The sequence below is a fragment of the Mytilus trossulus genome, chromosome 12 (assembly GCF_036588685.1).
Source record: "Mytilus trossulus isolate FHL-02 chromosome 12, PNRI_Mtr1.1.1.hap1, whole genome shotgun sequence".
Classification (NCBI taxonomy): Eukaryota; Metazoa; Mollusca; class Bivalvia; order Mytilida; family Mytilidae; genus Mytilus; species Mytilus trossulus.
In genome coordinates this window covers 27,433,504-27,461,327 of record NC_086384.1, presented here as the reverse complement: position 1 = coordinate 27,461,327, position 27,824 = coordinate 27,433,504, and the positions used below count along the sequence as shown (strand labels likewise).

The following is a 27,824-nucleotide window of genomic DNA, read 5'->3' as shown; positions in this document are numbered from 1 at the left end:
CGATAGACATATGATTTTCATTGGATTTGCTGAATGATATATGTACACAGTTTCAGAAAATGTATTACTTCAAGCGATTGAAATTCTACTTTTAGCCAAATTTTGGGGAAATATGTGACATCTTTCCCCCCCCCCCCTTTTTGCAATATTTTATAACAAATAAATGCAGATTGTTGCCATGGATACACCAAAAAGAAATTATATTTTACCATTTTATATACTGGAAATAAAATCTATGGAAGATTCTGATTACATACATATGCCCATATATGACACAAACAGTAAGCTTGATATTGCAAGAAAGCTATGAATAGGGAATGGTAAAATCATAAGGGCAAATTTTAGTTTTTTTCCTAACTGTTTATTGCTACCATATGGCATTCTTACCAAGCTCAGAATTGTATAATTTAACACTTTCTAGGCCACAAATCTATTGATATTTAGATTCAAAATCAACTTCTGAGTAAATTAAGTGTTTAACAATGACAATATGTGTCAATTTTATTGTTTACAGTCCTTAGCAACCAAAATTACACATTTTGACACTAGGCTTATATTTGTACTCTATCGGCTTAACGCTTACTTCTGATGGATTGGGCTGCATGTAGTAGCCCAAGTATTAAACGCGTTGGTTTTTTTTTCTTGCGAATATATCAAATTATTGTTTTTATCAAGATTTCATGTTACATTTTGGCATATATTAAATGTATAGTTAAATCAGATGTAAGAAATTGATACCCTATCACAAATTTTTTTTAATCAAGTCTTTGGTATGCAATAAGCATAAAGATAAACATTTTTATGCTTAAAATTGCTAAATTTTGTACAATGTTGCATCATCAGAGATCTTATTATGATATTCAACATTAAAAAACTGACAAAAGAGGTACAGTTTTTAAGATTTGGCTAAAAATTGAGGTAGAGACAAGATTTTACACTTTGACTTGGCACCTTTCTTAAAATCAGTTTTGTCGCGTTTCAGTGTCAACTGCTAACCTTCTTAAAATATTCATTACTCAACCAATTTTCAAAAATAAAAGGCCATTTTACTCGTTTTAGCTAGCTGAACTCAGAAAATAAGTTAAAAGGGAGAATTTGAAAAAAAATATTTACTATTATGGCATACTTACCAAGCTCAGAATTGTATAATTTAACACTTTTTATGCCACAAATCTATTGATATTTAGATTCAAAATCACCTTCTGAGTAAATTAAGTGTTTAACAATGACAATATGTGTCAATTTAATTGTTTACAGTCCTCGGCAACCAAAATTACATATTTTGACACTAGGCTTTTATTTGTACTCTATCGGCTTAACGCTTGCTTCTGATGGATTGGGCTGCATGTAGTAGTCCACGTATTGAACGTGTTGGTTTTTTTCTTGCGAATATACCAAATTATTGTTTTTATCAAGATTTCATGTTACGTTTTGGCATATATTAAATGTATAGTTAAATCAGATGTAAGAAATTGATACCCTTTCACCATTTTTTTTAATCAAGTCTTTGGTATGCAATAAGCATAAAGATAAACATTTTTATGCTTAAAATTGCTAAATTTTGTACAATGTTGCATCATCAGAGATCTTTTTATGATATTCAACATTAAAAAACTGACAAAAGAGGTACAGTTTTTAAGATTTGGCTAAAAATTGAGGTAGAGACAAGATTTTATACTTTGACTTGGCACCTTTCTTAAAATCAGTTTTTGTCGCGTTTCAGTGTCAACTGCTAACCTTCATAAAATATTCATTACTCAACAACCAATTTTTAAAAATAAAAGGCCATTTTACTCGTTTTAGCTAGCTGAACTCAGAAAATAAGATAAAAGGGAGAATTTGAAAAAAATATTTACTATTAAGGTAGCAATACACAGTTAGGAGTTTAGTTTCGCATAATGGCCCCTGTGGATTTTTCAAATAGGAAAGTTATTGTGTAATAAAATTCATTTTTAGACAGATGAGTGCTAATTTAGCCTTCAAAGATGGTTTATAAGAGCATCAAAATTATTTTTTACATGTTTTATGGGCTGTTTTCTGTTTAACAGTCCGTATTTCCATAGCTAGACCGGCCATGGGTCCAGAAATTAATGTACTGTTTACAAACACTCTTTTTCTACACGTTTTTGACGCAATTTTACAAAAAAATGAGACGATAGACATATGATTTTCATTGGATTTGCTGAATGATATATGTACACAGTTTCAGAAAATGTATTACTTCAAGCGATTGAAATTCTACTTTTAGCCAAATTTTGGGGAAATATGTGACATCTTTCCCCCCCCCCTTTTTGCAATATTTTATAACAAATAAATGCAGATTGTTGCCATGGATACACCAAAAAGAAATTATATTTTACCATTTTATATACTGGAAATAAAATCTATGGAAGATTCTGATTACATACATATGCCCATATATGACACAAACAGTAAGCTTGATATTGCAAGAAAGCTATGAATAGGGAATGGTAAAATCATAAGGGCAAATTTTAGTTTTTTTCCTAACTGTTTATTGCTACCATATGGCATTCTTACCAAGCTCAGAATTGTATAATTTAACACTTTCTAGGCCACAAATCTATTGATATTTAGATTCAAAATCAACTTCTGAGTAAATTAAGTGTTTAACAATGACAATATGTGTCAATTTTATTGTTTACAGTCCTTAGCAACCAAAATTACACATTTTGACACTAGGCTTATATTTGTACTCTATCGGCTTAACGCTTACTTCTGATGGATTGGGCTGCATGTAGTAGCCCAAGTATTAAACGCGTTGGTTTTTTTTTTTCTTGCGAATATATCAAATTATTGTTTTTATCAAGATTTCATGTTACATTTTGGCATATATTAAATGTATAGTTAAATCAGATGTAAGAAATTGATACCCTATCACAAATTTTTTTTAATCAAGTCTTTGGTATGCAATAAGCATAAAGATAAACATTTTTATGCTTAAAATTGCTAAATTTTGTACAATGTTGCATCATCAGAGATCTTATTATGATATTCAACATTAAAAAACTGACAAAAGAGGTACAGTTTTTAAGATTTGGCTAAAAATTGAGGTAGAGACAAGATTTTACACTTTGACTTGGCACCTTTCTTAAAATCAGTTTTGTCGCGTTTCAGTGTCAACTGCTAACCTTCTTAAAATATTCATTACTCAACCAATTTTCAAAAATAAAAGGCCATTTTACTCGTTTTAGCTAGCTGAACTCAGAAAATAAGTTAAAAGGGAGAATTTGAAAAAAAATATTTACTATTATGGCATACTTACCAAGCTCAGAATTGTATAATTTAACACTTTTTATGCCACAAATCTATTGATATTTAGATTCAAAATCACCTTCTGAGTAAATTAAGTGTTTAACAATGACAATATGTGTCAATTTAATTGTTTACAGTCCTCGGCAACCAAAATTACACATTTTGACACTAGGCTTTTATTTGTACTCTATCGGCTTAACGCTTGCTTCTGATGGATTGGGCTGCATGTAGTAGTCCACGTATTGAACGTGTTGGTTTTTTTCTTGCGAATATACCAAATTATTGTTTTTATCAAGATTTCATGTTACGTTTTGGCATATATTAAATGTATAGTTAAATCAGATGTAAGAAATTGATACCCTTTCACCATTTTTTTTAATCAAGTCTTTGGTATGCAATAAGCATAAAGATAAACATTTTTATGCTTAAAATTGCTAAATTTTGTACAATGTTGCATCATCAGAGATCTTTTTATGATATTCAACATTAAAAAACTGACAAAAGAGGTACAGTTTTTAAGATTTGGCTAAAAATTGAGGTAGAGACAAGATTTTATACTTTGACTTGGCACCTTTCTTAAAATCAGTTTTTGTCGCGTTTCAGTGTCAACTGCTAACCTTCATAAAATATTCATTACTCAACAACCAATTTTTAAAAATAAAAGGCCATTTTACTCGTTTTAGCTAGCTGAACTCAGAAAATAAGATAAAAGGGAGAATTTGAAAAAAATATTTACTATTAAGGTAGCAATACACAGTTAGGAGTTTAGTTTCGCATAATGGCCCCTGTGGATTTTTCAAATAGGAAAGTTATTGTGTAATAAAATTCATTTTTAGACAGATGAGTGCTAATTTAGCCTTCAAAGATGGTTTATAAGAGCATCAAAATTATTTTTTGCATGTTTTATGGGCTGTTTTCTGTTTAACAGTCCGTATTTTCATAGCTAGACCGGCAATGGTCCAGAAATTAATGTACTGTTTACAAACACTCTTTTTCTACACGAAGTTTTTGACGCAATTTTACAAAAAAATGAGACGATAGACATATGATTTTCATTGGATTTGCTGAATGATATATGTAAACAGTTTCAGAAAAGGTATTACTTCAAGCGATTGAAATTCTACTTTTAGCCAAATTTTGGGGAAATATGTGACATCTTTCCCCCCCTTTTTGCAATATTTTATAACAAATAAATGCAGATTGTTGCCATGTATACACCAAAAAGAAATTATATTTTACCATTCTATATACTGGAAATAAAATCTATGGAAGATTCTGATTACATACATATGCCCATATATGACACAAACAGTAAGCTTGATATTGCAAGAAAGCAATGAATAGGGAATGGTAAAATCATAAGGGCAAATTTTAGTATTTTTTCCTAACTGTTTATTGCTACCTTATGGCATACTTACCAAGCTCAGAATTGTATAATTTAACACTTTTTATGCCACAAATCTATTGATATTTAGATTCAAAATCAATTTCTGAGTAAATTAAGTGTTTAACAATGACAATATGTGTCAATTTTATTGTTTACAGTCCTCGGCAACCAAAACTACACATTTTGACACTAGGCTTTTATTTGTACTCTATCGGCTTAATGCTTGCTTCTGATGGATTGGGCTGCATGTAGTAGCCCACGTATCGAACGTGTTGGTTTTTTTCTTGCGAATATATCAAATTACTGTTTTTATCAAGAATTCATGTTACGTTTTGGCATATATTAAATGTATAGTTAAATCAGATGTAAGAAATTGATACCCTATCACAATTTTTTTTTAATCAAGTCTTTGGTATGCAATAAGCATAAAGATAAACATTTTTATGCTTAAAATTGCTAAATTTTGTACAATGTTGCATCATCAGAGATCTTATTATGATATTCAACATTAAAAAACTGACAAAAGAGGTACAGTTTTTAAGATTTGGCTAAAAATTGAGGTAGAGACAAGATTTTACACTTTGACTTGGCACCTTTCTTAAAATCAGTTTTTGTCGCGTTTCAGTGTCAACTGCTAACCTTCTTAAAATATTCATTACTCAACCAATTTTCAAAAATAAAAGGCCATTTTACTCGTTTTAGCTAGCTGAACTAAAAAAAATAAGTTAAAAGGGAGAATTTGAAAAAAATATTTACTATAAAGGTAGCAATACACAGTTAGGAGTTTAGTTTCGCATAATGGCCCCTGTGGATTTTTCAAATAGGAAAGTTATTGTGTAATAAAATTGTTGCCATGGATACACAAAAGAGAAATTATATTTTACTATTTTATATACTGGAAATAAAATCTATGGAAGATTCTGATTACATACATATGCCCATATATGACACAAACAGTAAGCTTGATATTGCAAGAAAGCTATGAAAAGGGAATGGTAAAATCATAAGGGCAAATTTTAGTATTTTTTCCTAACTGTTTATTGCTTCCTTATGGCATACTTACCAAGCTCAGAATTGTATAATTTAACACTTTTTATGCCACAAATCTATCGATATTTATATTCAAAATCAACTTCTGAGTAAATTAAGTGTTTAACAATGACAATATGTGTCAATTTTATTGTTTACAGTCCTTAGCAACCAAAATTACACATTTTGACACTAGGCTTTTATTTGTACTCTATCGGCTTAACGCTTGCTTCTGATGGATTGGGCTGCATGTAGTAGCCCACGTATTGAACGTGTTGGTTTTTTTTTCTTGCGAATATATCAAATTATTGTTTTTATCAAGATTTCATGTTACGTTTTGGCATATATTAAATGTATAGTTAAATCAGATGTAAGAAATTGATACCCTTTCACCATTTTTTTTAATCAAGTCTTTGGTATGCAATAAGCATAAAGATAAACATTTGTATGCTTAAAATTGCTAAATTTTGTACACTGTTGCATCATCAGAGATCTTATTATGATATTCAACATTAAAAAAACTGACAAAAGAGGTACAGTTTTTAAGATTAACACGATACCGAATGGCAAATCTCCCGATTTCCAAACTTTTTGGCACACGAGTTCTTTGAATGAAGTTACATCGGAATATGTAATAAAAATTGGGGGTCACCATTTTTGTTTTCTTGGTATTTTCATAGGAAAACGTCAATTTTGGCGACAATTTTACCTAGTTATATAGGGAAAATGCCCTTTTTTCGGCTTTCCTTTTTATATTTTCCAATGGATGGTTATGTTCTAATATACGGAGAAAAACAAAAAACTAACATAATATCCAGAATTGCATACTGAATCCATACACGTATAGAAACTCATAGGTCACCATCCTTGTTTTTGAGATAATTGGCTTCAAAGTTGATTCATACTCTTAGAAATGGACCGAAAACGTGTGACGTTGTTGAATGCAGAATGTAACGTTAAGTTTTTATTATTCAGAGATATGGAAAACAAAAGTTTGTGTCGGGATCTGAATGGTGTTTATTTTTTATTTTCATTTCCGCTGTCGGGTTTTTTTTAATTTCCTAGTAATGCAATATTTAATTCTGCTGATATAATTTATTTCGTCCTGCACCTGGAAATTTCACTCACATGAATTAACATTATTTATCTCGTCTGATTTTTACACCAAACGAGCTTGAACTGGTTGGTTCCACGTGAATCTTATACGATAATAGTTCATGCATAAATCACCGGAATTTAGTACACGTTAAGTTCACGTAAAGTTTTAGAATAAGATTATTCAAATAATATCTTTATTCTAAAATTTAATTAAAATCATGAAAAATACCTTCATATTTTTGTAAAGTTCATGTGAAAATAACATGAAAAATTTCACGTGTGATTCCTTTGAACTACTGAATTTTAAACTCCATTATTTAAGACAATGGTGGTGTCGTTGCTTCATCCATGCAGAAATAGAGTACTTTAAACATTTGATTCAGTAATAAGTTAAGAATAGCTCAGTTTTTGATGGTTGTTTAACGTTCAGTGGCATATAGTTCATGCATGTTCGGAACGATACAATACAAGTTTGGAAATAGTTGTTAAAATATAGGACACATTTGATGTACCAGTCAACAAAGATTTAACATTTTGTTAGTTGTGAATATAATGAGGGAAAATAATGTTCCGGATAAAATGCACATTCTCAAAAATAAAATAACAAAACTCAAAAAAAAAAATATTTCAAAACTTAAAAGTCACTTATCAAATGACGAAATCGTATAAAGCTGAAATAAATAAAGAAAAATGATAAAGAACCGTCATTTTCTTGACTTGCTACATACATTAGTTAAGTGTTGTAAATGTATGAGTTGGTTGCTCAGCAAGTCGGACAAACCTTGCAAACTGAAGGCAAAATTTCATAAAGTTCAACAAATCTTAAGATCATATATGCATTCTTTATACGTAAAACAAACTGCAAATACGAAATATAAAAGTTCCAGCTTGAAATTCCACATGTAGGAGATGTAATTTGGACTCTGTGTGCCTTTTATATTTTATCAAAACGCCTTATCCACCAATCTGTCATGAACAAAAAAAAAAAGATATCCAGACAATATGCGCACCTTTAATATGAGAAGTAACAACAGGTACATAATTTAAAGCTGACGCAAAAAGACTGTAGCCCTAAATAATAAGCCGTATAAACCCTATATACACCAAGTGCGGGAATGGCGGTAGAACGGACACGGGTGAAACAATATGATGACATACGAGCTCTATTATGATTTTGGTGACACAAAATATTTTTGAATATGCAGTATATATGTCGTGTACAAGTTGCGTTTTTGTACAGGTTATAACATGTACAAAAATATTGTACATGTTATAACTTGTATGATGCAAAAATACAAGTTATAACATGTACAAAAGTACCTCATACATGTTATAACCTGTACAAAATATTGCTTAAAAATGGTTTTAACTTGTACAAAATCGAAAAATAAGGATATGTTTCTATTATCGCAACAGATGTTATTGACATCAATAATATTTCATAACTATTTTATTATTCCTTCATGTTAGTGTGTTTTGTCCTTTTTTGATACAGTTAATGTCCAGGGGTCGGTATTACGAAGCATTCCTAAGACTTGTCATAAGATACATGTATATCTTAGGACGTGTCTTATGATTCTCTTATCACGTTATGACTATCTATAGACATATTTTTTTTTTGATGAATTATAAATGTGAGTGTCCACTTTGAAGGCAATAGTAAAATACTTCCATTCTAGTTGACACTAAAAGACATAAGAGGATAGCCAGGGAAGATGTGTCTACAAATACAATTGGAAATTGAAATGGGGTATGTGTCTAAAAGATAACAACCCGCCTATGGAGCAGACAACATCCAAAGGACAAAAATACATGCTTTCAAAGTAGAGGATATATATTTAAAACATAAAAATGACATTCGCCTAATGAAATAATCTTATAGTTTATAAAAAAAAATCGAGTTATAGATTTACATAAGACATGCTGAAGGTCAAAAATGTTGCTATAAAACGAGAGGGAGGAGTATTACCCAAAATTATTAGGCATCGTTCATAAAATTTTGGGAAGAATTTAGTTACATGTACTAGTATCTAATGTAATTGTCATTGAGGAAATACAAGTGTCACACTTATTTAAGCCATGGTGAACTACATAAAACATTCAATCACATGAAAACACATTTTGCCAACATAAGTGATGAAACATATATTTCTGTAACTATGTGATCATTGTCCTCTACAGAAAGAGACACGTTATGACCTATTTATTGTTGTTCTTTATGCATTGGTGAATTTAAATGTTTGTTTTACTTCATTAAGATTTATCTTAAATTTTGTACAAGTTGGAAAAATTTTTAAGCAATATTTTGTACAGGTTATAACATGTATGAGGTACTTTTGTACTTGTTATAACTTGTATTTTTGCATTATACAAGTTATAACACGTACAATATTTTTGTACATGTTAAAACCTGTACAAAAACGCAACTTGTACACGACATAATAGTTGTTTTCATGCATGCGATTGAGCTTTTTACATTCTATACTAACAAACTATTTTCTGTCTGAGTTTCAAAGTCGCTTGTATTGTGCTTTTCCGCCGTATTCTATCCGTATTCTCATCCAGATAAAATTCCTTTTTTTTCATTTTTCCCGAGCATTTTCACACGAATTAATAGTTGGGCAATTCCCCGTTTTTTTTCACACATCATCCTAAGTTTCTATAGATAAGATTTATATTTTCAAAACAGAATTTCATTGGGATACGTGCATCATGCAAAAGTATTTATGGCATAAATAAACTAAGAATAAAATAAAAGTGATCAAACTCAGTCTATTTTGCATAAGAACATAATTATATAGATAAAGCGTGCAGATGCTTAAATATTAAAGAACCAGAATATAAATTAAAAGTAAAGTAATACATTTTTAAAGATTAACAATGAGCAGAAGAATTGCCGGAAAACGATAAAGCAATCTATGATCATCTATGTCGAAAAGTTAACCGTTACGTATTGCATTAAAACTCTCGGCAAATGACATTATGTTACCGTTAAAAATGTCACATACATGTAGTTTTATTATTTAATCACTTTGGGATTGCAGAACCTGCTGCATTGGCTTGTATGTTTGAACGTTATTCGATAACGTAAGGAACGATAACTCGTGGAGTAACGTCATTCGGTATCGTGTTACCTTAAAATCAGTTTTTGTCGCGTTTCAGTGTCAACTGCTAACCTTCATAAAATATTCATTACTCAACCAATTTTCAAAAATAAAAGGCCATTTTACTCGTTTTAGCTAGCTGAACTCAGAAAATAAGTTAAAAGGGAGAATTTGAAAAAAATATTTACTATTAAGGTAGCAATACACAGTTAGGAGTTTAGTTTCGCATAATGGCCCCTGTGGATTTTTCAAATAGGAAAGTTATTGTGTAATAAAATTCATTTTTAGACAGATGAGTGCTAATTTAGCCTTCAAAGATGGTTTATAAGAGCATCAAAATTATTTTTCACATGTTTTATGGGCTGTTTTCTGTTTAACAGTCCGTATTTTCATAGCTAGACCGGCCATCGGTCCAGAAATTAGTGTACTGTTTACAAACACTCTTTTTCTACACAAAGTTTTTGACGCAATTTTACAAAAAAAATGAGACGAAAGACATATGATTTTCATTGGATTTGCTGAATGATATATGAACACAGTTTCAGAAAAGGTATTACTTCAAGCGATTGAAATTCTACTTTTAGCCAAATTTTGGGGAAATAAGTGACATCTCTACCCCCCCCCCCCCCCCCCCCCCCTTTTTGCAATATTTTATAACAAATAAATGCAGATTGTTGCCATGGATACACCAAAAAGAAATTATATTTTACCATTTTATATACTGGAAATAAAATCTATGGAAGATTCTGATTACATACATATGCCCATATATGACACAAACAGTAAGCTTGATATTGCAAGAAAGCAATGAAAAGGGAATGTTAAAATTCATAATGGCAAATTTTAGAATTTTTCCTTAACTGTTTATTGTTACCTAAGGAATATATTCTAGACCTCGAACAGTGCAAAGGCAAGTCACCTCACTCGTTGATCGATGTGGTTAACGCCTCACCACCACCACGACACCCGGGTATCGAAACAATTTCTTAAGAGCAAGAGAGCGATGAATTAAGCCCCGGAAACTCGATCAAACTTCATTGTATGCGACGACTTGATGCTTAGCAAAAAAAACACGTGTGAAGACTACTACGTGAGTAGTCGCCACAACATTGATTGATTCTAGTTGTGACAGAACTACTTCAAACTACCCCGCCAGTCTATCCGGGAGAATGCCAACGTCCTGTGCTTCTTCAAGCAGGATGCTAAAAATTTCGAACAAATCCGACTGCAACAATATCTCCAAGGAATAGTTTGACATTCAGTTTAAGCATTGCTAGTCAAAAACCTATGGATTTGTAACCATTAATATTAAAAGCACCAAGGCAAATGGTAAATATCGATGCAATTTGATGAGTTTTATAGGTATAGTATCAATAATTAATTGTTACAAAGATAACCACTCGAAGTACAAGGATTCAGTGTTCCTAGTGTATTCATTGTCAGAGATTGAAAAGGAACTGGAGCTAGAATTTGATCCCCAGCCTAAGAAATACGAATGGCCCTGCAAATGTAAATTTTAGTCGGCCCCGGGCAAGGTAAAAAGACTGTGTTACAGATTGTGTTTCATTATTTATGTCCCGATATGAATAAAATTCTGTTGAAATGGCTATAAACATAATGGAAGATCCCAACGCCCACAACAACCCAAATGCCCGCAAATACTACTTTCGGTCATCAGTGCAATCACCGATTGAAACCGCGCAAAGTCGTATGTCTCAGACACTGGGATCTTCAGAAGATGGGCATTCGACCCACGCTTGAACCATCGCATATAATCGATCGATCAATGTCGACATGGAATTCACACCAACAATACGGGGGCGTTCGAGGCAATCGAAAGCGTTCACACCAACGCTTAGGTGCGTTCGAAGCCGTTAACATCAACGCCTAGGGGCGTATGTTCCAACGCTATAAATAAATGATGTTCATCAAAATCCCCGTCCGAAAGCAGCGGGGTGCACTCTCAAAGGAGTTGCATGTAACTAAACGGAGCATTCAATCATGTAACATGCAGCACCGCCTTGACAGGATTGGACCTTTCCTAAGTGTTTAAGCCTGTGGTTGAGGCTCAGCGGAAATCAGTTTAAAAAATCACCAAAACAATCGAAGATTTATCTCCAGTAGTGCCAGCCTTCCCTCATCCAACGCCCGAGTTTGCCGACCCTGTACCCATTGCACCACCTACAGACACCGTCATCGGACCTCGAGCACAGCAGTATTTGCAGCTCAGTATGACTCCTTCCGCCGACCACAACCTTGGATTGCGATCTGAAAACGATGGTTTTCGTGGATGGTGTAAGGTACAAAGGAACCCTTGGCCTCTGGGAACTCATGGTGAAATAGGAACCAGTTTCGTTCGACTTTGCAGAGATCCTAAAAAGTTCCGGTGCCATGTATCAAGGCAAATCAACCCTCTTGAAAACCGCCAAGGCGACCATGAGTTATAAGTGGAAGGAAATCGTATCCCACATCCACCAGAGGTACAAGATTGGCAGTGGACTGCCAGCCGTGTTTCTTACTGCCAACTTCAAGCAGCTAATCAATCGGTTGGAACTGTGTGATTCAGCTTACCGAGCAGGAAATAATGGTGTGCGCAACGAAATTGTGTCGATTATTGATTCTATGAAAAAGGGTAGACATAACAGCATTGAGGAATATAAGGCGCTTCATCGTAGCATCCTATAAATGTTGCTAATCAAAAAAGGTTACGCCCGAAAGTACGACTACGGTGGTAGAGGACTGTTTGGCACAGTAGCCTTGAAAGGTGTTGAAAAAGGGGCCTCCAAAACCGTCGACCATGTGTTTGGTAAAGTGGTATAAACCATCTACGACTTCGTCTACGCTAAAAATACATACATTATGTCTGACATCCTTACAATCACCGAAGGATTGACTTCCGATGAAAGTCTCCAGTTATTCAACAGGTTCACGAATACGAACCTCAAACTGGTGCCAACCTGAATAATCCAGGTGAAATCCTAATCAATATCGAAACATAAGATTTATTCCTCCATCCCGCTGAAAGTTATCTTTTGGTAGAGGGGCGACTGCAAAAGAACGACGGTAGTGCATATGCTGATGCATATCTAGTGTCTCTCATTCACAATGGAATCATGTATCTCTTCGTTCAGGCGCGCTAATCGAACATATCAATAATCCAGGCGTTGCCACTGCCATGTTGGGAATTTTGATCTATCACGACGATTTCTCCAAATCCCAAGGTCTCAACCAGCTGTGGTGCAAGGATTCATCTACCGAAGCCGAGACCGAAAACACAGGGTGTGCAGCACGTCATGGTAAAATTATCCCCAAAACCTGCCAACAAAGGAGCTTTTTCATTCACCATACCCCTGAGACACATTTTCGGCTTTTTAGACGACTACGACAAGATCGCATACGTAATGAAGCATGCATTGTCACTAGTGTGCGTGATTCAGACGCCGATACCATGCACTGAGCCACCGCTGTCAACGATGTGGTAAACATATTCTGAGTCAGATCTCTTGGTTCGTTCTTCACGTCACCCCTTCAGACGAAAACAAGATGCGGCTGTACAAAACTATACAAAGTAAAAGTAAAATCGACTGCGGATTCGCATGAGGTAGTGTGATTCTATCACCGTTCCCCAAAACACACAATTCAACTGGCGCCTATCTGCCACAAGTGGTACTTAAAAGCCTAGATATACCATCGTTGCCATCCAAACCGACAAAAGTGTGGATAAGACTCATGACAACGCCGTGTGCGATCACTCTCAACTTAATGCCGGTTTCAACAAAAATAGGGTTGCCAGAGTGTTCAAGGAGGCTGCAGACTTCAGAAAGAAATTTTACAACATGGTCACCCTCCTCAGTAACGGCGGCGTCAACACCGGTACCACTGATTTCACAGGCTTATAGCCGCTGTTTGTCATCTATGGAAGTCATCAGTCCGAGCGGCTGAAAGAATCCACGGATACCAGCCGAATTCGAACACAATGATCCCGCCAACACCGAAGCATTTGCACTTGTAATCTCCCACAGAGTTCTTTACATCGAATATGACGGACAGAAGATGAACGTCGTGTTTGAAGCCTGAAAATAAACGAACAATGTTATTTTGCAGCAATTCGTAAGTAACATTGATCCACAGCAGGGGTTCTCGTTCATAGTATCCGGGAACCATGGCCAAATTCATATCCGCTTCAATCCACTAAAATTGAAAAGGTTTATGAGATGTCATTGGTAAATCTGGAGACCTACTGCGTATACTCCATCCCCAACATTCACACAGGTTCCTATGGCATTGAAGACATCAAGGATGAAAAGCAGCGACAGCTGCGGCTCAACAAACACAAAGCCAATATCATTATCGATGCATTATCGGGAAACCCTAAGAGCAACACTAACTCTTGCCCGGCACTACGAAGTAGATTTCAACATTACAAATAGCCGCTACGTCGTCCTTGGATTAGAGCGGCAAATGTACACCTTCGATAGGGCTACACATTGTTAGTAACATCAACATCATCAGCATCCTGGCAAATAGCGATATTATCTATAGGAGATATGTGAATGGAAAGCAGCAATCCACCATCTACAGTTTCTTTCCCGGTGTCGGTCCTGGTATGAAGAACCCCCAAAAAATAGTTTGTCTTTTCCATAGATCCGAACTTGGGTCTGACGGCTCAAACATGCTTACCCCAAATTTTCAAAAGTCGGTCAAAATTTCCCTACGGCAAAACTTGTTTAGCCACTAATTGGAAATGGTAGGTAATGGGCTAGGATTCAATTGGCCAAAAGGTCCAAGTAGGACAACTCATAGTTTGTCTTCACCATAGGTCCGACCTTAGGTCTAAAGGCTCTAACATAACTACCCTAATTTTTTAAAAGTCTGTCAAAAATTCCCTTTGGCAATGCTTTTTTACCCACTTGGTGCAAATGATAGCTAAGGGTCTAAGGTACAATGTTCCAAATGGTCCATTTGGGACAACTCATGGTTTGTCCTCACCATGGGTCCTAAGTTTGATTGAAGTTGAAAAAAAATGACTTATCCCAATTTTTAAAAGAGTGTAAAAAAATCCCTACGGCAATACTTTTTTATCCACTAGATGGAAATGTTAGGTAATGGGCTAGGGTCCAATGTGCCAAAAAATCCATAAAGTGTTTATATATTAATAAAAACATTTTGAGTACATTTGATTCTTATGCAACTTTTGGGTTTATAGACATATCTGAAAACTGGCTACTAGCGATGTGGCTGCTAGCGAGTGGCTGCTAGCTTGAGCTTGGTTCCGAGACCACCAGGCTCGAGCTAGCAGCCACTCGCTAGCAGTCAGTTTTCGAATATGTCTATAAACCCAAAAGTTGTATAAGAATCAAATGTACTCAAAATGTTTTTATTAATATATAAACACTATATTATATTTTGGAATACATAATTAAGCAATCGAAGTCACTATTCCAAGAATTTAAACATTTCTTGTCCTTTTCAATAATTTAAAGACAATAATAATCGCTGTCAATATATACCAAACAGGATGCTGCACGCTTTTACTTTTAATAGCAACAGTTTTGAGTGAGTGTATATCGAATTGAAAATAGATATAACTTATTGAAATGCTTGTACAATTGCTTGTCAGACTCTGTCATCATATGTATTTTTTTGTGATATTGTGCCAAATAGCTTTCCATATTCTCGGCATCAAATAGTTCCTATAAAGTAACAATGGTTCTGCATTACAAGAATAGAAAGTTGCGCTCGTGCTTTAATATTTATTTACTCAAACAAATCTGTTTCAACGAAATTTCATTTTCTATAGCAGAGGGTACCACTTTCTTTTGATTAGCCGAAAGCTTTATTTTTTTGTACACAATGTATGGGGGCAAGGAAATTATTTATTCTCTATTCAAAACAAAACTATATGCTATACTCAAACTTGGAATTCTGGTCAATTAGACCATAGGTCCAAAGCTTCCGTGTGCACCTATTGTGCATGAGCAAAAGTATTGCTGTAGAGAAATTTTTATTAACATTTCCGTAAGGGTGGGGTAGGGTGTCCGACCCCAACTTTGGACTGAATTTAAAAAAAATCTAAGCCATCAATGATGGTGATACATGGCTGTGTACATAATGTATATACAACTCGTCTAAACATCAACCCAACAATGTTAGATCTGTAAATTTGCTTTCCCAAATTTATTGTTCTTCCCTCATCGGGATTCGAACCCATGCTACTGTGACATCGTGACACCAAATCGAGGCGAGGGAAGAACCATAAATTTGCGAAAGCAAATTCACATATCTAATGTTCAATGTTAGATCTTTTTGTTCTTCCCTCGCCGGTATTCGAACCCATGCTACTGAGATATCGTGACACCAACTCGCCTGCGCTGCAGCTGTCCCGCTAGACCACACGCCCACCTGGGCTTCACTAAAAAAAAAGCTTTCGGTGGCCGTGTGTTACCTTTCCTCGTCAGGTGTAATCTAGCGGCGTACTAGTACTACAGTACATGATATATAAGGCTGCTGGCATGGAGATGCCATTTTTACAGATCAGCTCAACTATCTATAGTAAAGGATCCTACAAATTAACGCAAGATACAGTCACAAGTACGTCTGAGTCAGTGACAACTCTACAACAGATGTATCCATCGGATCACCATCAATGCTGTTGATACATGGCTGTGTATAAATCAAAACAAGGGATACTGAGTTGACAGTTATGTCACAGAAAATAATTATATTTATATACTCAGACGTACTTATATATTATCACAGTAGCATGGGTTCGAATCCCGGTGAGGGAAAAAAAATTGCGATGTATATATATATATACGAAATTTGTTTGACATGCACACGTATATATATATAAACGAGTCTAAATTGAAAACTACGTTCAAACCTATGATTCCGTTGGATAAAAACCGCAATTTTTATACGTGTGCATGTAAAACAAATTTCGTTGTAGAAGGGTCTAAAAACAGCACAAACAACATGTTCTCCAAAAGACCAAAAAAGTGAAAAAGTACATTTAAACAAAACGCATTTTACTAACAGGTCGAACAACTGATGTTTTTAACCCTGCTGACTGCCATTGGCGATTGCCAAATAAAATTGATCACAAGATGTAACAAAATAGATCTGAGTATAAATTTAATACTAAACAGAAAAAGAAATTTTAACTTGTGGCCACGATGTTATGCCACAAACAGACGGTGTCAATATGTTTTGTGTACACCAGATCCGGATTTCGACAATAAATGTCTCTTCAGTGATGTTAGGGATCGAAACGGTATTTGGAAGGCCATATAAAAAGTACCCTCATTTTAGAAGGGCCCTCATTTTTAGATAAACTCTTGAATTTTAAGAGTCAATATAGGATGAACGGATCATATAAACCGGAGGGAAAATATGATACAAGCCCAAACGAAAAAATATAAACGAGTCTAAATTCAAAACTACGTTCAAACCTATGATTCCGTTGGATAAAAACCGCAATTTTTATACGTGTGCATGTACAACAAATTTCGTTGTAGAAGGGTCTAAAAACAGCACAAACAACATTTTCCAAAAGACCAAAAAAGTGAAAAAGTATATTTAAACAAAACGCATTTGACTAACAGGTCGAACAACTGATGTTCTTAAACCCTGCTGACTGCCATTGGCGATTGCCAAATAAAATTGATCACAAGATGTAACAAAATAGATCTAAGTATAAATTTAATACTAAACAGAAAAAGAAATTTTAACTTGTGGCCACGATGTTATGCCACAAACAGACGGTGTCAATATGTTTTTAGTACACCAGATCCGGATTTCGACAATAAATGTCTCTTCAGTGATGTTAGGAATCGAAACGGTATTTTGAAGGCCCCTCATTTTTAGAAGGACCCTCATTTTTAGATAAACTCTTGAATTTTAAGAGTCAATATAGGATGAATGGATAATATAAACCGGAGGGAAAATATGATACAAGCCCAAACGAAAAAATATAAACGCGTCTAAATTCAAAACTACGTTCAAACCTATGATTCCGTTGGATAAAAACCGCAATTTTTATACGTGTGCATGTAAAACAAATTACGTTGTAGAAGGGTCTAAAAACAGCACAAACAACATTTTCCAAAAGACCAAAAAAGTGAAAAAGTATATTTAAACAAAACGCATTTGACTAACAGGTCGAACAACTGATGTTCTTTAACCCTGTTGACTGCCATTGGCGATTGCCAAATAAAATTGATCACAAGATGTAACAAAATGGGTCTTAATATAAATTTAATACTAAACAGAAAAAGAAATTTTAACTTGTGGCCACGATGTTATGCCACAAACATTCGGTGTCAATATGTTTTTAGTACACCAGATCCGGATTTCGACAATAAATGTCTCTTCAGTGATGTTAGGGATCGAAACGGTATTTGGAAGGCCATATAAAAAGTACCCTCATTTTTAGAAGTAACCTCATTATATATATATATGTACAACTCGTCTAAACATCAACCCAACAATGTTAGATCTGTAAATTTACTTTCGCAAATTTTTTGTTCTTCCCTCGCTGGGATTCGAACTCATGCTACTGAGATATCGTGACACCAAATCGCCTGCACTGCAGCCGTCCCGCTAGATCACACGACCCACGACCACCTGAACTTCACAAAAATAAAACTCTCGGTGGCCGTGTGTTACCTTTCCTCGTCAGTTTTAATCAAGCGGCGTACTACAGTACATGATATATAAGGCATGGAGATGTAATTGTTACAGATCAGCACAATTATCTATAGTAAAGGATCCTACAAATTAATGCAAGATACAGTCACAAGTACGTCTGAGTCAGTGACAACTCTACAACAGATGTATCCATCGGATCACCATTAATGATTCATTTTTTTACATAAATAAGGCCGTTAGTTTTCTCGTTTGAATTGTTTTACATTGTCTTATCGGGGCCTTTTATAGCTGACTATGCGGTATGGGCTTTGCTCATTGTTGAAGACCTATAGTTGTTAATGTTTGTGACATTTTGGTCTTTTGTGGATAGTTGTCTCATTGGCAATCGTACCACATCTTCTTTTTTATATTATATGGCTGTGTATACATCAAAACACGGGATACTGAGTTGACAGGTAATACGCTTTCCATTGGCGGATCCAAAAAGGGGGGGGGGGGGGGGGGGGTCCGGGGGTTGAAACCCCCCTTTTTTTGGACGATCAATGCATTTGAATGGGAGCATATAGTTGGACCCCCCTTTACTCTGTGTTGGGACCCCCCTCTTTAAAATGACCAAAATGACACAGACATTAACAACTTTATGTCGCCGTACCGCCTTCAACAATATGACAATGTTAACCTTGCAAAATACTTTCAAAGGCTTAAAAAAAATCCAGTTCTAAATCAGGTATATTTGGTGACCGTTACCATGGACACGAGTCTGGTGACATACTATTTTTAACTAAAATGTTTATAGAGGCCATAACATAATACGTATGCAAATTTTAAGCAAAAAATTAATGGTTAAAAAAATATTTGCTATATCTCATTCTGTAGGGATCCACTTTAATATAAAACAGTAAAATACATGCAAGGGTTGCGTTTCTTTTATCACTCAGTATATGATTGACAATAGAAAGGAGATCCTACGACAATTAAATCATTTATGTGTGTAATGTATTGTTACTAAAGAATAAATACAGACGTACATGTTTGTGTTTTCTCTCAAGTTACTAAATATCACTTCTAATATTTTTTTAAGTTTAAAAATTATACATGCCACTTTTTATATCACAAACTTCTGCCTTTATGTACTTTAGTATGTTATTTGGGACACAGGTCAAGGTTTCCTCTACTAACAAACTAAGTCAGCCGACCGATTTGGCAAATGCTTGCGTTGCATTGTGCAGATCTATATATGTTTTAGTCTTCAGTAAAGACGAGCAGTTCTGATTTTGTAGCTATCCTTAGAAATGTGATAAGTTAACTGTTATCTTTAGACACAGGTGAAAGGGGCGTGTCCATTCAAAGGTAAGAACAGATTTTTTACAGTGATTTATTCTTATTAAGTACAATTCCTCCAAGAGTTACTGCAAATAACTGTAACGGACTAAAATTCATTTCTTCTAAAATGCAGAATAATGTGTAGAATTACTCTTATCAAATGTTGTAGATTTCAAAAGTTCAATGACACGCTAGTTGTGTATGTTATTATGAGACAACTGTGTTAATAGAACACATATAAAATCTTTTATTTACGTCCCAAATTCTAAAAAATGTTCATACCATCCCCTAAGTGAGGAAGAAAACATTTTAAAGTTTAAGGCAAGTTATTAATGTACATGTGGTTTTTTTTATAAATCCACATTAAAATGGCTATATAAAATTGCACTAATTTTAAATGTCCGTTTTAACATTATTGTTTAGAAATGGTTTAAGTAAATGGATTCATTATTCTCATCATTCATAAAACATGACAGGTATTATAATAACTGAAAATGTAAAGAATGTGAGAAAGAGATTTTTTTTTTAATCTAATGTCCATCAGTACTTCTATCTGTGAGATGAAAGAATGGCAAGGACTAATTTTACCTTTTGGGGGGATTCAAGGTTAGATAAGAGCAAATGTGTTACCTATCATGCATTCAACAACATAGCAATACTGGAATTTGAACACATTATCAGCGTTGTGTCTCCATTCAAAAAAAATAAAAAGCATGGTCTATAGATATGTCCTTTAAAAAGAATATATTAAAGGATACAATGTACCAGTGTATGTCACATTTATTATCGGTTAAACGCTTGATACCGTAGAGGACATAAATCAGTGAGTTTTTCATTTTCTTTTGTTTCGTATTAAATGCAACAATAACGTATCCCTGTGTCTGATTATTTTGGTATAGTTTAACCCCCTTTTCGAGAGTGGCTAACACAGGGTAGTTTTTCCTATCAACTATTTATTTTGACTATTGCTTACTTTATTTCCAGTGGAAAATATTGCAAAGACAAATAAAACATTTTATTAAAATAAATCTTAAATCTGGGTTTTCAGGCATATTAGGGGCGGGAGCAATATTGGGGTTGATAGGTAGGATTGCTGTTCTTCTTCCGAATAAGGGAGTGAACTCCTAGGTAGGAGTGTAAAACGTCCTTTAATAATGAGGGTATATATTGAAACCCTTACAACAAGCTATCGTCGACCCCTTATGGTAAGAATTGTCTCAAGTGTTCTTAACATGCAAGGAGCGTTGCATCAAATCTACGCAGTTCCATCCTGACAGACAGGATCTATGTGCGAATTTATACATCGAAACCAAAAATGCACCCGAGTCGTAAAAGGAGAAATAAACTACATCTTACACTTGACACTCAACTGTCTATAAAATAATAGTCTTCCATGTTTAGAATCTCCTAGCTCAATTTGCTCAAGTCAACTTGTCGGTGAAGTGTACTTAAATCATAATTTTTATATCCTTTCTTATTTCGGCTGAGTTATCTGTAATTTATTGAAGTTCAATAGTATAAACAGATTATGTAAATTAACGTGTACCTTCAACTGACACTAAGACTCCATGTAAACTAAGATAGTGAAAAATATCTTATTCAAACAATTCGTACACATAATGAGGTCAAACATCTGTGTGTATAAATGTGTATTCACACTGACACGTTGTTAGAGTGTTCTATGGAGTTATTCGTAATATTAACTGTTGTTTGGTACACGTTTTAATGCATATAGTCAGAAAGAAAGAAAAATATAATTATATATCTGAAAATAGGTTGCGCGGATCGAAGTTTCGACTGATTATATTTTGTTTGATCTATGTCCAGTGGCGAATATTTTATACATATTCAGGAAGATCCAAGTTTCGAGGAAAGGGTGCGTTTGTATCCATAATTGTAAATTATATCAGCGAGATTAGCATGAATTTTTTTTTCAATTAAAAAAGGTGTTTATGTTTCTGCTCTATGAATAAAAGTTACGATTTAATGTTTGTTATTACGGTCCACAAGAGAAACAATCGTTTACTACCATATGTTGTTGCAAACAATGTAAAATAGAAGCGAAACAAAATTTTCAATACTTCCCGTTGCCGCGCAGTACATCAAGCCAGTGCAATTATCCCTCTATCTCTTTCTCTCTTAAGAGGGATGTCACTTGCATCAAAGTATATTAGTATACCTTATTGAAAAGCACTTTACGCCCATATGGGCCGCGATGGCTTAAAACATTTGGCCATTCCAGTTAATTTCTGACAGGTGGGATGGATGGGGAGAATTTTGTGTATACGTATAAAAAAAAACATCATAAAAAACTACCTATCCATGCAGATCTAAAAATTAAGACTATCAGATGTAAGAGTTTCTGTTCATATTGGGTTGATGGACTTTCATGGGAAAAATGACCTATCAGAATGTTTTACTGCAAGGATTGTATCCCATTAAAATTTTAAATACAATACCAGATAATGCATAATACGTAACTGTCTACATTCCAAAGCACCTAAGATCTGTCATAGGCATTTTTGTACCCCCTAAGATGCAATTATTTTAAATTATTTACTGCTGCAAGACCCTCCGAAGTTTTTTGCGTATAAGTGTATGTGTCAGATGAAAAAAAACAAATGTTCACCCCTACGATGTATAAATTGTACATCCCTCTGAAAGGACCACCCAACCCCCTTTAGCAGATATTAACTGGAATGGCTCATTATACATGATATACAGTTTATATATAAACCTTTTTTTAATTTTTATTCAATTATTCAACATTTGTATACAATGTAGACTATGAAAACATGGAAAATAAACAATGCATACACTTTTAACTATAATCCTTGTCTCTTTTTACATATTAAGAGATTTACTAAACACGACATATACTTTGGATGTACTTTTACAGTTCATGAACACATACTGTTAGTGTACAAGTCACATTGTTTCAATTTTATTTTCAAATCTATTTTTGAATTTGAAATCAAACCAAATTCTTTTTTTGTCAACAATATGTCACAAATCTGGGGTGGTGTTCTCGAAAGTATCCTAAGATTCGTCCTAAGACACATCTTAGACCTATTTTAGGATGGACTTAGGATCAACTTATGACACTCTTAAGTTGTGTCTCGAAGCTATCTCAGACGAATCTTGTGTTAGGACGTCCTAAACATATCCTAAGTCGAAATTTCAAATCGTTAAAGTAATTTTTTGATAAAACATTTATTATTGACGAAATAATTTAATAGAATTGTTTACGAATTTTATAATAACATGTACAAAATTAAATGCATAATTACCAATGTAATTATATCAAAAAGGATTGTTATTTAAAATGGAAAACAATTTGTTTTGAAATGAGAATTACATTTGTAGTGTAATCGTATCGTGAAACACGAAGTTCAAAGTTTAAAATCATGCACGATTTCTTTATATACGAACTAATAACCGATTGTATGTTTCATTTCATGTTCATTTTCACTTAAAATAATGAGCAAAAAGCAAAATCCAAACTGTATTACACTAGGATGAAGATAGGATGCTCTTAAGACACCTTGTTGGGTGTCCTAAAGTTAGGACGAAAAATGAGATATATCATAAGTTAAGAGAGCTTCGAGAACACGAATTAGGACAAAGACTTGTCATAAGATAGACTTAGGAAACGTCCTAATCCTAAGAAAGCTTCGAGAACAATATGAAGTATAGACCATAGGCCGGTTTAAAGGGAAGCCACTTGATGTACTACATATATACTTAATGTCTTATGTTGTCTTGTTAACCCCCTTTTTCAAAATCCGCGTGTGTTCACGATACTTACATGCCACTGATAAAAAGATACCACATGAAATCACTTGAGAAACATATGATAATAAAGTAATTGCAGAAATCAATAAGTATATAGTCGGATTTCTTTACATTATTTACATAACAATTTCTGAATTCTGTGATTTTCCTCTGAAAAAGGTTCCAATTTGCCTAACCCAGCCCCTTTCCTCCAAACTAATTATATTTGTATTTTTTTTTTAGAATTTATCAAAATGTGTTTTTGACGATCATGTTATGTAGCCAAAACCAACATCTTATTATCATAATGTTTGCCTTTGTGAACTATAGCACTTAAATACAACTTTAAAATGACAGCCACAGGCACTTGTCTCAGAAAAAAATTCTTATATACCTTCATATTAAGACACTTATCATAGAAAATAACTCTCCTATATTCTCTTATATTTAGGTACTTGTCATAAAAAAAGTTCTTATATACCTTAGTATAAACCTGTACAGGAAACAAATTCTGAGCCAAGTGCATTTGATGCAAGCAACACTTGAGTCGAAAGAATACGTCAACTTAACCGTTATATATCTGTAAGAAGTCTTATTTGACCTTGAACTAATTTTAAGAAACACGAGATCTTTGGAAAATAATACATCTTAGAAAATTATTGCAGACTGTTCCTTAACATGTATATTAAAAGATGATACCAGAAACTAGTTGTCTTTTATTTAGAACATATTAATACACCGTACAAATGTACTGAATATTTTTATTACATTTTATAGGCTAGCGATCTCAGGGCATTAAACAAAGGCAGCCATGGTTGTGACAGAGGTATGTTTAATATAGTTTATTATTGAAAACGTAAAATCTTAGATCAGTAGCTCAAGAAGATGAACATAAATAATATATGTGGTGGTGGGTTTTTTTTTGGAAAATATTATACCAACCATAACTCCTAGAGTGGGACTTTATTGCACTCACATTATCCGTCCGTTCGTCCAATTAATAAATTTCCGTATTTTTTTCAGGATTCACTCATCACATAATATTCTATTTACTACACCTTTCTCAGCACATGACTTTATATTGAGTTCGACATTGATGAGCATCATCATCATGTCAGCACTTTCGACTTTGTCCTACACTTACATTTAGCATTTCCGGTTTGGATAAAACGAACACATACGTTGCTTTATATTACAACTTGAATAGTTTTTGAATATAATTGCATACTTTGATGTGTACATATTTAATTTGCATCGTATATCAACAGTCGCTTTCAGATTGAGAAAACATGAAATTAGGATAAAAATAAATATAATATTGAGTTAAAAAAAAAGAAAAACCTTTCCTTTAATCAGATTATTTGTTTTGCGAGAAAAGATTCCCCTCCTCTCCACGATAGTTTTGCTGCATGCCATAATATCAAAAGTTCTTACAATCATCTAACCCCTAGGCTACTTAAAATCAGACATGTTCTACTTTAACAATATATTCAACTATCATAATAAATATTAAATGATTGAATGTGTTCGAACATTAATATTCACATTATATAGGTCTGCTATCGTATAACACTAGTGTATACTAATTTCCTCTCAGGCCTAAAGTAGTCGTCCTGAATGGTAGATCACATCTACTTTGTCCTCGTGTTTAGGTGAATGTCTCCTTTATACACCATTGTTTAACTTGTGCAATTAATTAAGTGTCTGCAATCTAGACAATAGTTATAATTCATACGTCTAAAAAGCCAGAGGTCAGGAGTCAAATCTTTTATTTTGTATTGCGTTAAAAGGTTTAAATGAATGTCGTTTTAAACGTTAGTCGTTACAAGTGCGTTTAAGCTATAGAGAAACATGCTAGTCGAGAAAAAGATTTTCTGAGTTCCCTCTTATGAGTAATGTATGATCCACTGCAACCTAACTTACGAAAGGCAACATAAGTCAACAAATTTGATTAGCACCCTGTTATATTAATGTTTAAAATATAATAGTCGTTTTAAAAGTAGGCAACTAAAATTATTTACAACAATTGATAGTGTTATGCCTACGCCGTTGCCGTTGCCGTTTTCTGTCTTTGCCACAACGAAATGTAATGAAACTTATACACAATGCTTATTACCACAAAATACAGATCAAGTGTGAGTTTTTGTTGCGTCACTTTTAAAGTTCTTGAGTTACTAGTATTGCCCTTTAGAAATGGAAAATGAAACGCAATTATCGTTTACGTTCTCTTACTTAAGTTTGACTCAATCAAATGATATTAAACTTTTACACAATATAAAAAAGAAGATGTGGTATGATTGCCAATGAGACAACTATCCACAAAAGACCAAAATGACACAAACATTAACAATTATAGGTCACCGTACGACCTTCAACAATGAGCGAGGCCCATACCGCATATAGTCAAAGGCCCCGATAAGACAATGTAAAACAATTCAAGTGAGAAAACTAACGGCCTTATTTATGTAAAAAAAAGAACGAAAAACAAATATGTAACACATAAAACAAACGACAACCACTGAATTACAGGCTTATTGCCACAAAGCTCAGATCAAGTACATTTGATAAGTGTCACTTTTACAGTTCTTAGTAATGTCCCTTAATGTTATATGCAAGCAGGTGCATTGTCTGTGTCCCATGGACACATTTCCTATTTCCCCATCTTTATCGTGCATTTCGTGTCTGGATTATTCTTTAGTCTAAAATCCTAGCCAGATCCTCGATAATATGAAATGGGTTGGCGTTACAGCAATGTTGAAGAATTGGGAACTGGTCGTTCAGACTTATCAATTGGTCCACCATTGTGTCTATACACTATATAATGTATTTTATATAATATAACTACAGTCCAGCATTTAGAGAAGAAAAAACACTCGTCAACTGTTTTACGGATGAGCATCCTAGTGTGTTAATGTGAATCATGGTGCACCCATTAAGGAGGAAACATAATTAAAGTTTTTCGAGAAACTCCCTTCCATGTCAGTTTTTTTAAACAATGCAAAAAAAAAAAAAAAAAAGCAAATCGTTATATTCCGCCTTCTATCATCAAACCATTCATTCGAGTAAAATAGGTCGTCCATTTACTTGAAATGCATGTTTATATGGTGATAACATAATTGTGCAAAATTATGAGATTTTGTTGTATGAAATTTTCATGCGTGCGTACTGTTCTTTATGAGGGGCCTCTTATTCCGTGGTTGTCGATTTTTGCTGTGTTACATATTTGTTTTTCGTTCAATTTTGTTCAACAATTAGGGCATTGTCTTTTCGTTTGATTTGTTTTACATTTGTCAGTTCGAGGCCTATTATACCTGACTATGCGGTTTGGTTTTTATACGCCCGTCAAAATTTTGTCGCGTAAACATGTCGCACCGTAACTTGAGAACGACTTATCCAAATTTAATGAAACTTAATATAATTGTTTCTTATGATGGTCAAATGATCTGTATACTTTTTGGTGAAAATAAAATTAAAACTTTTTGAGTTACGGCACTTTGTAACTAAAACAGGGGTGTGTTTTTTTTACATGTCGCACCGTATCTCAAAAACGATTCTTGATTATGGCTAAAAACTTTAAACACTTCTTAGTTATATTAATCTTAATATCTGTATACTTTTTGGTGATGATTCAAAATTTTATTTTTGAGTTATTGAGTATTTTTTTAAAAAGGGGGAGGGTTTTTTACATGTCGCACCATATCTCAAAAACAATTTATGATTATGGCTTAAAACTTTAAACACTTCTAAGTTATATTAATCTTAATATCTGTATACTTTTTGGTGATGATTCAAAATTTTATTTTTGAGTTATTGAGTATTTTGTAAAAAAGGGGGAGTTTTTTTTTTACATGTCGCACCATATCTCAAAAACAATTTATGATTATTGCTTAAAACTTTACACATGTCTTTGTTATATTAATCTTAAGATCTGTCTACTTTTTGGTGATGATTCAAAATTTCATTTTTGAGTTATTGAGTATTTTGTAAAAAAGGGGAAGGTTTTTATTACATGTTGTGCCTTATCTCAAAAACAATTTATGATTATTGCTTAAAACTTTACACACTTCTTTGTTATATTGATTTAAAGATCTGTATACTTTTTTGGTGATGTTTTAAAACTTTATTTTGGAGTTATTGAGTATTTTGTTAAACAGGGGAGGTTTTTTTTACATGTCGTGCCGTACCTC

General features: G+C 33.7%; 1 protein-coding gene across 3 annotated transcripts in view; it reads left to right on the top strand.

The window, feature by feature from the left end:
- The window catches only part of LOC134693706 (solute carrier family 2, facilitated glucose transporter member 5-like), an 82,817-nt gene that overhangs the window by 24,755 nt on the left and 30,238 nt on the right, over nucleotides 1–27,824 (top strand). Inside the window, exons 1-2 of one of the 3 annotated variants that reach the window (XM_063554602.1) lie at nucleotides 19,686–19,890; nucleotides 24,415–24,463. In XM_063554602.1, coding sequence (XP_063410672.1) covers nucleotides 24,449–24,463 — 15 coding nt within the window. In that variant the 5' untranslated portion in view covers nucleotides 19,686–19,890; nucleotides 24,415–24,448. Of the gene's footprint in view, nucleotides 1–19,685; nucleotides 19,891–20,535; nucleotides 20,687–24,414; nucleotides 24,464–27,824 lie in introns of those variants that run through there. The other 2 variants (XM_063554603.1, XM_063554604.1) reach the window with 2 other exon arrangements.